We start from the raw sequence: 12,863 nt of genomic DNA, 5'->3' as shown, positions 1-12,863 counted from the left end.
GGGGGTGTGAGCACATTTCTCTCCATGGGACATCGTCCTTGACGTCAAACCTGCTGGAAAGATGGCAGTGCCCCTCGGTGTCTTGTCAATTTTAGGGCTAAAATCGCTAACTCTGCCAAGAGTATATTTTATCGTTAAGGGACTTGAGGGTTTTGTTCAGGTAATGATAGGTGAGTGGTTCTGGGGAAGGGGTGAGGCTGGGAGATAAGAGGAAGAAAGCAAGGGGAAAAGTGCAATGAAAACCATCAGTATTTGTAGCGTGCTGTTACTGACCGCGACCGTAACGCTGTTGGTAGAGTCAGATTGACCGTGTCCTGGAGACTCACCCAGTCCAGAGACCCGAGTCCACGCTCCCCAGCGACAAGCACACATCCGTGCGCGCTTACTCCCACATCGGGCAAGGCATCCGTGGTGCCCTGGGCATAGTTCTCTCCATCCCTGTCACCTTGCTTTATAATTTTCTGTTAAAAGACCCATCTCTGCGGTTAGACCATGGGCCCCTTATGGGAGAGCTCTCCTCTCTCTCCGCGCGGCACAGCGGGGGCACCGCCCACGGCGGGTGCTCACCGCAGGTGCCCACCACATCGTCAGTGAGTGAGGGCAGGCCACCGCTTTCAGGGGATATCATGTCCAGAGAGGACGACAGCAGAGCCATCAGTCGCCCCGAATGCTCCTCTGCTCAGAAATGGGAACTGCTTTCAGGGGTCACCAGAAGCTGTCACCACCAATTTTAACCAAGAGTCATGCCTCCCACTTGGTGTCACGTGTGGGCCACTGCCCAGATCCTCTCAATGAAAGTTCATAAACTGGGCCCAGGCTCTACACTTCACCTGTGACTTAGAGGCAGAAGGGACACCCTGGCTGGGTGAGGAGGGCCACAGGTGCAGCTTTCCCTCCTCGTTGCTTAGAATGGCACCCCCTATTTGTGGCCCCACAAATGTGAGCTCTGCTGCCGCAGAAGAAATCCCGTCTCCTTCGCTCTACGGGCTGTCTCACTGGCTGCCTTTGGGTCTTACAGGAATCTCAGCCTCGACTCAAGGGAGCACCTGCAATATGGCCATCATCCTTCCCAAATCATGTGGATCTTTTTACAGGCTTTTTCTTGTTGTTCGGGGCCATCACGGCGGCTCCGACTCCCAGAGACCTTGTGTACAACAGAACAAAACACTGCCCAGCCCATCATAGTCGCTGTGTTTCTGCCCATTGTCACAAGCATTGTGTCGGTCCACCTTGCTGGGAGTCTTCCTCTTTTTCTCTGACAGTGTATCTTAGCAAGCATGGCATCCTTCCCCAGCCGGGGGGCCCTCCTAGTAACGTGTTCAAAGTATATGAGATCAAGTCTCAGCACCCTACTTCTATGGAGCCGCCGGCTGTGCTTCTTCACAGGCTGATTTGCTCGCTGCATCTACTATCTGCACCACCATGAACATGTAGGGCCATCCGTCTTTGGTCTTCCGTGCTGTCCAGCTTCCATAGCACGTGCAGCATTGAAAAGACCATGACTTGGTTACCTTAGTCCTCCAAGAACCATGTTGGCCTTTCACACCTGAAGGAGGTCGTTGGCATCAGGTTTGTCCAGTGTAATGACGGCTCTTGGGTTCTTGGCTCACGCGTCCATGGATGCCAAGGGTGGACCCACGTAAACCAAACCCCTGACAGCTTCAGTATTCTACTTAGTAGGCGAAGAAGAATGTTTTTAACATGTTCAGGACTTTCCCTCAACTTGCCCTAGTTTTTTTTAATTGTTTTCCACTTCCTTTTGGATTGAGGTTTTTCCGTATTTTAGCTTGTTGTTGTAGGGCGTTTTTGTATATTTGATTTTCTTTATGTGAAATCCAGGCTGGGTAAATCTATAGAGACAGTAACTAGATGAATAGCTCCTCAGGCTTTTGACAGGGAAGGTTGGGGGGAAATGAGCTAATGATACTGGATACCAGGAAAAATCCAATGATCTAAAATTGATTGTTGTCTTGATTGCACCACTATCTTTAAATCACTGATTTGTATAAATTGTACATCAATAAAACAGTTGGGGGGAAACAAAAACTTTTCAAATTTACAAGTCACTCCCGTCCATCCAGCAACAGTAGAAAATGTAGGCCGCTATGTCATGAGTGCGTCAGGCCTGGGGATAGAAGTTAGGTAGACTCCGTCAGGGTTCAACAAACTGTCGCGTCGAGCACCTGACCGTGAACCGGGCTCATAGGAAGCTCTCCGCAGCCTCCGTTCGTGTTCACTGCGACCATGAGTATTCCTGTGTGGGCTACCTTTGTACACAGCTGAACCAATGCCGCTCCTGAGTTCTTCAACTCTGCCCATGATCTTCTCTTCTCTGGAGTAAAGTCACGTCCTCATCCATGCCCCAACCGCAAAGTGCTTCTCAGACCCTGGGGAAAGGCTGCAGAATTGTCACTAGCTTTCGGAGACTGAGGTGCTGCCAAGAAATAAGAGGTTACAGTATATGAGGAGCCATCTTCAAAAAGTTTGTGGGAAATTTGTCTTAGGAAAAGGCTGCATGGATTTTTCCACAAGAAGTTTGCACCGCAATATACCAACGTGTTAGGTCTAAACAGGATCTAGGTCCGCTCTCGGAGGAATGAAACATCTGTGGCAGGGACTACGTGGTGGGCTGCAAAATCGTAAGATCAGCCGTTTGAAACCAGCAGCCACTGGAAGGGAGAAAGACAAAGCTGCCTGCCCCCTGGAGAGTTAGTCTCTGAACCCCCCCAGGGGCAGCTCTACGCTGGCCTGTGAGTCTGGACCCGCCAATGACAGCGAGTCTGAGTGAGATCCTGTCGAATACATGCTGCCATCGGAGCCAGAGCAAGCACGAGCTCGGGGTGAAGCCTGGTAACCCCACTGGGGACAGTGTCCCCAGGAAAGCAGCACCTCGCAGATGGATCTCATTGTAAGAAGGGCTATTGCAGAGGAGGCCCCACAGGGAGAAACCATCCACAGGAGTGTACAAGGAAACCATCTGGCTGGAGAAGGCCGACGATCGACCGCAGAAACAGCAGCCACCGCGGTAGATCTCTCCATTGTTTCCGTTTGCACACACCGAACTCACTCAATGGGTGCCAGAACCACGGCGGTTTGATCAGTTGCAGAAAAGAGCAGCGCTTCCAGAGGAGATGTTAAGGAATTGGAATTGAGATCCTAAAACATTCCTGGAAGCACTGGCAGGATGAAAGATGGCTTTACCTGCGCGGTCCTGAAGACGAAGCACGGTCAAAGCAGTGGCTACCAAGCAGTGCCGTGAGGCACAAAGATGAGTCAGGACCGTCGTTTTGGGGTGTGCTTGAGGCTTGTTGATTTCATGGAAAGCTAAAGAATGAGAACATCTCCTTAGGAAAGTTAGTCAAAGCTTGAGCAGTAAAATGGCCAGGAAAGCTGCTCCAGAGAGACATCCTGCTCACACCGCTCATCAAAGGACAGTTTGTGAACATGTCAGATGGGGAATCACAAAGCACCTACCTGACGGCCCTTCTGACTTTGTTTTGTGTCCTAATATTTATTTACTTATTTATTTATATACACACACATGTATATATAAAGGAAACGGGTACCATTTTTCCTTCCTTTAATAATGTTAAAAGAGTCCACTCTTTAGGGATGATCTGAGTGGCTGGCTGCCGTCATCACTTGTAAAAGTGTCTTGACCGTAATGGAGCTTATGTTGAGATATGAAGCATTAAAAAAAAAAATCTTCCAATTCCATTTCGATGAACTTTGGGAAGTCTCCTTGCCTGTACACTCAGGTGGTGTCATCCTGCTCACATGTGTCCCTGTCACCCCCCACAGGAGGAGTTTGAACAAGCCTTGGTGTGGTATGAGTCAACCTTGCAGCTGCAGCCGGAGTTTGTCCCTGCCAAGAACCGGATCCAGACCATCCAGTGCCACCTGATGCTGAAGAAGGGACGGCGGTCTCCTTAGTACCCCACCTCCTGCCTCCCTCTCCCCCTCATGCTCTTAAAAAAAGCTTAAGAAATCAATTATTGTCGGTATCTACTTTTAATGAAGTGTGTGAAAATAACCAAGGAAGACTTGTAACAGAGCTTTTAAATATGTGGGAATTGGTTTACTGTTTTGTTTGTTTTATTTTTTGAGTTCCTCATTTCCCCACCCATCCCCAGAAGAGGCATCTTCAGGAACACAAGTTTCTTTGAGGGGGGTGGGTGGGAGATGTAGCTTAAAGATAACTGTAAATACTGAGCCAAGACATACCTGGAGCTGTGTTCTGTCTCCAAAACCTCAAGGCCTTTAGGGCTCTTCTCCGTGGTCCAGCCAGCCGCCTCCTCTGGAGGAGGCCAAAACCACCTTGCACATCCTCTGCTTCCTCTCGTAACCTCCGTTGTCAGTGGAAACGCAAACGCCCATCTGATGCCAGTCAGTGAGAAGCAGTATTCTGCACCCTGCCCGCTAGACCTCCAGGCTTGTCCCCAGTCCTGTCCGCTCCATGCTGCTATTTACAAACTCAGAGGTAGTTTGCAGGGGAGGATGGGGGAATGGTTTAAAAACATATCTACAACAGCAAAAACTTAGAATCACCTGACCTCTGTCATGTTAATTTATGTTGGGGAGGGAGGGGGTCACTGAGAAGGGGACATCGGCAGTGTACATCTATATCATTTGTATTTTAATTACAACACAAGGAACCAATCAGTTGAACTCCTATATAACTGGTTTATATATATATAGAATATGTATATTTGAAGCCTCTATAGACCGCGTCTGTTTCCACTAATCCTTCGTTCACTGTGTTTCCTATCTTGGGTTAAGGTGCGCGCCTCAGCTCCCTGTCTCCAAGGCTTCCCGCCCTAGCTCCTCAGGAGAGCAGGGAGCGAGGCCCAGTGTTTCCGTACAAAGCCTCTACCTGTGGTCCCAGGAGAATCGGATGCTCCAGACATTTGGGAATCTTCAAGGGCACTACTGAAAACAAAAATTAAAACTGTAAATGAACAAGATCTGTCTGTAGTGTCGTGTTTCTTTGAAACCAGACTGAAGTGGACAACCAGAAGCCTCCCTATGAATACACCTCATCTTCCCTAGGCTTAGATGGTCGCCATGTTTCTCCTCGTAAGGGGAGGGGGAGGAGGGGGACGAGCCATCACTGGGTTTGGTGGTGGAGGGCTTAGTTGTCCACTGACCTGGGAAAGATGCAGACACTGGCTATTCAGAGGGTGCTATTGAATTGACCTCTAAATGACGACATGGCCCCTTGGGTAAGAGCACGAACCTAAAGACTTGAAGGTGTGTCCACGTGAGCTCCAGGGAGCACCTTTCCCTCTGGCAGAGGCTTCCACAGAAAGCTGAGTCTGTCAACTTTCCTAGGATATCAGACGCTCTGTATTGGGTCATTGTGCTGGGAGCACTGGCTTGTGGCACTCTTGGCAGTTCTTAGAAGCCAGGGAGCAATCAGCTGTACCCGAGGCTGCGCTGCCCTGGATGCGCTTCAGAGGCCATTTCATTCCAAACCTTTCCAGCAATGTCTTCAGAACTCCGTTACTGAGTAGTGAGCCAAGAGACGGACCGTGGAGCCAAGTCACTGCTTCCCCGCCACCCCCAAGTTGGCATGTTTTTTCCTGAAAGCAGACATTTGTATGGGTTTCGTTTGCATGCATTGACGTACTCAACCATCACCCACAAGTGACTCGGGAACACCTGTCCACTGTCAGGTTATTTATGTTGGGGAGGGAGGGGCACTGAGAAGGGGGAGTCAACAGTGGACAGTATCTGTATCTGTATTTTGATGGCAAAATACAAGAGAATGAATAAGATGACGTCTATAGTGTGTGTGTGTGTGTGTGTGTGTGTGTTCCTGAAGGTGAAATCCCCGCACACTTTACCCTTGGCATCCACCTGTCTGCTCCCGGCCCCAGTCCTTGCCCCCCCTCTCTATAATGTTATTGTAATTGGAATTAGACAGTAGTTAGCCCTTTGGGTCTGACTTCTCTCATGAAACCTAATGCCAGTTGCCCTGTGTGTGAATCGGTACTTCATCACTTTATCCTGGGAATGATACACTGTTTAGTTGTCTGTGGGAGCCCCTGGAGAAGTTCCAGCTTTGGAAGGGGATGATAAGCCGGGTTTTGTGCACACGCTGTTGGTCTGAACTCAGGGCAACCCCGTGTACAAGAGAAACCCCGGCTCCTGCGCCATCACCATTGGTACCCTGAGTGAGCACCTTGCTGCGGCCACGGTGTCAGTCCGTCTCATTGGAGGAATTCCTCTTTCTCACCACCCGTGTACTTGATCCCGCATAAGATCCCGCTCCGAGGACTGCGCTCTCTTGATGACCATCCAAAGCACCGGAGACAAAGTCCCGCTATCTGCTTCTCAGGAGCGTTCGGAGCACCCTTCCTCCAGAGCAGATGCCCGTGTTCAGGGCGTGTTTGCACTCTTCTTCATCAGCAACATCATGCAAGCGTGTCCTTGCTTCGGGCTTGCTTGTTCAGAGTCGGACTTTCACATGTGTGCAAGGCGATTGGAAACACCGTGACTTGTGTGCCCACAGGCTTTCAAATCTCTCGTGTGGCTCATTCAGCAGCCATTCTCCTGGTGGCCACGTCGGATTCGTTGTAGACAAATGGAGTTTGAGGAAGGGACAAGAGTGAATCTGGCCACGAGGAAGGAAAGAGTGACTATTTTTTTCCTTTTAATAATTGGGGCGTTGTTTCCATTGCTTGTACCCAGTCCATTTTAGATGTGGTTTCAATCAGGTCCATGGGAAGCGGCCCTGTGTGACCAGTTAATGGGCCACGGGTACCTCTTCTAAGTCCAGTGACATGAGAGCCCTGAAATGATGGAGAGGCAGGGAGCAGGCACCATCACTGCACTCAACAGTCCTAAGCCAGATATTTGCCCCATCCCTGCCTGGCAGCGTCTCTGCCCTGTGACTGCCCTATTCCCTCAGGACTACAAGCTTGCTTTTCTCAATGTCGTGACACAGACACTGCCCCCAACTGGTGCAGAGAGGACTGGCAACCAAGTGCCCAGTCAGTCGCAGGGCCTGTTCATGGTGTTTCCTGTGTTCCACATGCACAGAGGAGAGGCTATAAAGAGGTGACCAGACGTCCCACTTTTGGCAGGACAGTCCCGATTTTTAACAATTTTTCCTGTGTCCCATGGCATTTTTAAAAAGTACCAATTTTTTGAAAGAATGCATGACAAGCCAGGGTATACGGTTTTTGGCTGCCTTGTGGCTATTTCGCCAGGATATGAGTTTTATCAATGGTGTCCCGCATTACCAATGTTAAAATTTGGTCACCTTATATTGGAGTGCTACTAACTGGAAGGCCAGCAGTTCGATCCCACCAGCCTCTCTCAGGAGAAAGATGAAGCTGTCCGCTCCCATCATGACGTATAGGCTCAGCAACCCCGTAATGGGTCACTGTAAGTTGGAATTGACTCTATGACAGTGCGTTGGGGCTTATGGTGGAGGCTCATCCTTTGTAATGCCACCCTTGGACTGGCTTCATGTCCTTCCCTACATCTTAACCAGCAATGAGTGCTTGAAGAAGCCACTGGCCTCGGGGCTGGATTTTCACCGGAAGAAATGAAATAAAAGTAATGAGAAATACCCGTCACAGGGCAGCTGTGGAAAGCCAAGGTGATAAAGAGTGTGACGTGTTAATGTATCCCAAGTGCCAGTGAGTGGTCGCTATTGTTACTGTCGCCATGTTGTAGGACCTGGGAACTTTTAAAGGATTCTGAAGACCCAGCGATCCATGCTCCTGACTTCTGCAGCCCCAGTTTGATCTATTCCCCAGCAGACAGGCCCTCTTACTTGCCAAGAGGTTCCTACCCACCTGGCAGCCGCTCTCATCTGATCCCTTCCAGCTTCTCTGGTCACTGATCTCTTCAGCTCACTGAGCCAGCGAGGTGCCGGGTTCTGAGCTTGCATTTGTTGGGCTCCGACTCTGCCCTGGGATCATCCTAAGTATCTCACCTGGGACAAAGCTATGCTACACCTTCTGACAACACACTGGCACTGGTACCTATTATCATCCCTACATTAAAAACAGGATAACTGAAAGCCAGATTTGTATTTGTTTCTCAGCTTGCGCATCACACTATGGGGGAAGTGTGAATAAGATTCCCACCTTCCCTCAGGTAGAAGGTTCAGGGCTCCAGTTTCTACCCAGAGGCTGAGGAAATCCGCCCTCTCCCCAGCACCGACCCTGGTCTGATGGTCAAGAACTTTCCAGGCTGTTTCTAGCCCCTGGTGGCCAATCTCTGGTTTCACAAAGAGCTCTGGTTTCTCGGTCGTCAGTGAGGTCTCTTTCCAGTACTTACCTACATGGAACCAGAGACACCGGTCTTTCAGCCTGCATGCAGGCTGTGCCGTAACCATTCCCACACCACTGCTAGCCCCTGGCAATTTCCCTTTCTTACATTTGAGTCAGTTCTAAATTTCGATAGGTAGATAGATAGATTAGATAGATAGATAGATAGATAGATAGATAGATAGATAGATAGATAGATAGATAGATAGATAGATATTCTACCTTTGTGCACAAGGGGGATGTAAAAAAGTTCATGGGAAAATTCCATTATCTTTTAATTCTGTTTTTCCTACCAACTTTCATAAGCCACCTCATATATTTTCAAGTGTGGAAGTGGGGCAGGGGGAACCCCCGATCTGTCACCATAACAGGAGGTTTACAGGGAGTACTTCTTGCACTACACATGACCTTCCATCCTAGAAGTTCTAGCATCTTCCCTGGGCAAACATGAACCTATTGCTATTCATAGCCTTGAATTCTATCCTTCATCGGGGCTCAATGAGGCAAAGGCTTCAGAGACAATTGTCTTCAGGGTAGGCTTCCACCTCGACTAAAATCCACCCCTTCAGAGTTACCAACCCAGAATCTCTGCAGCAGCACACCACAGAAAAACCCGCCTTGCAGAAAATGCCCAGTGCTTTGAGAGTGGGCACCTTTTACTAGTTGAGAACAGCCCCAGTTCACTTACTTTCCACAGACGCTTTCTACACCCTTACTTCATAAAAATGTGCAGCACTATGGGACCCCTGTTGGTGTACTGGTTATGAGTTAGGCTGCTGAGAGGTCAGCAGTTTGAAACCACCAGCAGCTCCCTAGGAAGCATAAAAATGTCCAGCACTGATGCTTGCTCTCATAAAGAGAACACTGAAGATATGGGTGCTAGAGAAAAATATGGGGAAGAAACTACCATATATACTTGAATATAAGCCGACCCGAGTATAAGCCGAGGTACCTAATTATTGCCTGGGAAACCAGAAAAACTGATTGACTCGATTATAAGCCTAGGGTGGGAAATGCAGGATGTGAATTAACACAGAGACCAGGGGAAGAGATAGAGCGCAGCCACAGACACATTTTTTGTGTTGAAAAACTCAGCTTCTACACGAGTATATATGGTAGATGGTGCCTGGCTATCAGAAAAAAAAAATGTGTCTGGAGTCTTAAAGACTTGCTTGTCTTCAAATAAGTAGCCATCTAAGTGAGGCATCAACTAATTCCACATGGAAGTACACCAGCCTGTGTGATTCAAGGATTATGAATAATAGAACCCAAATCTGAAGGAGGAAATTGCATCAGAGCTTAAATTATGACCACCTAGTTTGCAGAAGGCTATGGATGACAGTGGAAGCCCAAAATCCATCTGCAGGTGCACACAGATTGAGTCTTTAGTGAGTCCCTCGGACCACAGTCAGTAGCCCTGTTAACAGAGAGCATTGCAGAGACAATTAAAGTAGATACAGTTAGGTGAAATATATCATTGTCCCGACCCGCGGAAACTTCAACGCGGACCCTGGAGCGGGGAGTGGGAATTGGGGGGACAAGAGGCACGAGAAACGGAGACAAGACAGCAGTCTGATCAAGTCTGGCTTATTGAGTAAAAGGCTACAGCTTATATAGGCCAGGGAAAGGGAAACAAGCCACAGGTGTTTCCCTGAGAACAATAAATGGGGGAAGCAAGCCGCAGGTGTTTCCCTGAGAACAATGACTGCAGAACAAACAGTTCCTGTGTGTGGAAAGTTACAGAGCTCAGGCAATAAAGATCAAGACAATGGCCGGGCCTCATGGCTCCACACAGGCAAGGTTATGGCCGGGCCTCACGGCTCCCGACAAATCATATAATATCTTACCTTATTTGAGCTCCCTTTTGGCCCATTTAAAGGTCAATTCAAAATTTTAAATAAGTGAAGAGGAAACGTGTGGAATTGGGCTCTGGTGAATCCCGTCCGATCACGTAGCCCAGGCATGTGCTATAGTGCAGAGTGCACTGGAGAGTGGATCATGGCGGACGTGGTCAGGTTACAATTTAACACTCCTTATCATTTGATCTCCCTTCCGACCCATTTTAAAGTTGTTCTAGTGTTTAATATTTTCTGCTTTCTTTCCAATATAGGTTTTTCTCTATTTTATTCCTGTTACAGTTGTTAGATTTTTTGTTTATTTATTGTGGGTGTTTGCATGTTTTTCGCATCTGCAATCCAGGATGGGTAAATCTATACAGACAGTCACTGGATTGATGGTTTCTTGGGGACATGGTGAGGCAAGGTGGGGGACAGCGGGGAACTAATTATAACAAGGAGTACAAGAAAGAAGAAAACGTTCCAAAGTTGACTGTCGTAATGACTGTACAAGTCTTCTTGATAGACTTGAACTATTGTACGATATGTGGCTTATGTCCCAATGAAACTATTCAAAGTAAATAAATTCAAAATCGGTCGATCTATAGAGGCAAATGTTCTGAAATTGAGTGTGGTGCTGATTGCACAAATCTTCTTAATGTGATCAGACAAATTAAATCACACGATATAGGAAGTATTTGCCAATAAAACCCATTTATAAAACCACCACCACCACAAAAACGGCCACCGTGAGGCAGGGGTCTCCACTAGGGTCTCTCCACGAGTTTTGAGAACATGTACAGAGTCCTGCTCTCTGGCTACTCTCTCTCCGGCCAGACACCCAGGAGAGGGGCTGCCTGGGGCGGCGGTGGCGGTGGTGGTGGTGGTGGTGGTGGTGGTGGTGTGTGGGCAGCTAACGAGGAGGACAGGAGGACGAGGACAAGGAGGAGGAGGAGGTCTTGGCTGTGACTGGCCGCAGTCTACATCTAGCTCAAGGATCAGGCCACCTTCTGCTCATTGCTCTTCCAATCCTGCAGGTGGCAGCTGGACACAAGGCTGAGGAGCTGAGGGCCTAACTCAGTCAGAAGGGAAGGGCACCTTGTAGGATCCCAGGCCACCGTGTCCTTGGGCACAGGGAAATGCAGGCGGGAGCTGCCTGGCAGAGAACACGGAGTGGAGGAGAGGAGGGGGCAAAAGCCCTGGGACTTGCAGTCCCAGAGTCAAGAACAGTAGCCGTGGACCACATCTAACTGCTTACATTTAAATGCATGACGATTTCTTTTTTAATTGAACTACCATAAAAATGCAGGACCTTTGGCGAACTAACCACCTACCAAGTGCTCAACAGTCACACAGGGTGACTGATATGGAACCGTGTCACCTTCACGAGCAGTTCCCTGAGATGAGCGCTTCCATGGGAGTCCAGCCTCATCCACAGAGGGGCCCCGCCCCAGACACTGAACAGGGTCTAACGGAGCGCATCCCCAGAGAGAGCGCCCTAAAGCATGTCCACTGAGAAAACTCGAAAGCATGGGCCTTTGCAGGAGGCTTCTCTCTGAGGCTGGATGTGGTGTGGGCGCCACATGAAATTGATGGGACATGGGGCAGGACCCTGGTTCCTCTCCAGTGCAAGGAGGTCAGCTGCAGGTCCCGCCACACCATGCTCCTCCTTCAGCCTTGGGTGTCTCTGACACACAGCCTCCTCTGCCGGAGACTCCCTGCCCTTCACATCTCCTTATCTGAGAGCACTGGGCCGGAGCTACTGGTACCTGCCCACAGTCCTGCTGTCCAAGGCCAAGGAGCCTGAATGCTGGGACTGGGCTAAGGGCTTTGTTCAGGCTCTGGGAGAATGCTGCCTGGTGCGCAAGCTCACGGTACGAGGGAGTTGGTTCCCCCAGAAGCAGTTCTCTGCTACCACAAATGGGAAGTCGGTGAATGAAGTCCCTTGAGTGGAATCACTCTGAGGCTGCTTCTGTACTTCTTCCCAGAAGCCTCCATGGGACTGAGCTCCAGTGGTCCCCAGGAGCAACTGTCATAACCGGACACCTTACATTGTCCTTCTCCCCTTCCCCACCTGACTCTCCCTCCTCCTTCTGCTGCTTTCTTGGATCGCTTCGTAAATAAACAACTTGCACCTGGATTCTTGTCTTCTAGGGGAGCAACCCATGCCAAGCCAGGGGCCTGCTGGGTGCTGGGCGCAATGGGAAGGACAAAGAAAAGATTTACCAACGAAAACTGAGTGATTCCCTCAGGAGCTTGCAGTGAGAGGGTGAGGCAGTCAGGTCACCAGGGACTCAGGAGGTGGCAGGATCAGCAGCCCTGGGGCGGAGGAAGGAAGGTGGGCACACCAGGCCAGCCTGAGATGGGAAGATGGTTTGGAACTGTTCGGGGTGAGGGGTGGGGGCGGTGATACGTAGACCAAGCACTGAAGGATGAGGAAGCATGAGCCAATGGACAGGGAGGGACGGGAACTCCTCCCAGAGGGAACAGCAGTTGCAAAGCAAAGCCTACCACCCCTTGCCGTGGTCACTTCTGACTCATGTGACCCCAAGTGTGCCAGAGCCGACCCGTGCTCCACAGGGCTTTCAGTGGTTGAGTTGGGGGAGGGGGAAGGAAGTAGAACTTTCCAGAACTTTCTCTCAGGGTGATTTGGGTAGACCTGCAACCTTTCCATTCGGAGGGAGGTTGTTAATCATTTGCACCACCAGGGACATGACGAGTGACGGTGAGCAGTAGGCCTAGG

At 49.6% G+C, this 12,863-nt stretch overlaps 1 protein-coding gene across 1 annotated transcript in view; it reads left to right on the top strand.

The window, feature by feature from the left end:
• The window catches only part of TTC17 (tetratricopeptide repeat domain 17), a 115,257-nt gene extending 110,295 nt beyond the window's left edge, over positions 1 to 4,962 (top strand). Inside the window, exon 25 of the mRNA XM_075545857.1 lies at positions 3,802 to 4,962. Within this exon, the coding sequence (XP_075401972.1) occupies positions 3,802 to 3,933 (132 nt within the window). The 3' untranslated portion in view covers positions 3,934 to 4,962. The remainder of the gene's footprint in view (positions 1 to 3,801) is intronic.
• The last annotated feature ends 7,901 nt before the right edge of the window (positions 4,963 to 12,863 follow it).

This window comes from Tenrec ecaudatus, chromosome 4 (genome assembly GCF_050624435.1).
Source record: "Tenrec ecaudatus isolate mTenEca1 chromosome 4, mTenEca1.hap1, whole genome shotgun sequence".
Lineage (NCBI taxonomy): Eukaryota > Metazoa > Chordata > Mammalia > Afrosoricida > Tenrecidae > Tenrec > Tenrec ecaudatus.
This window is presented reverse-complemented; position numbering and strand designations above follow the sequence as displayed.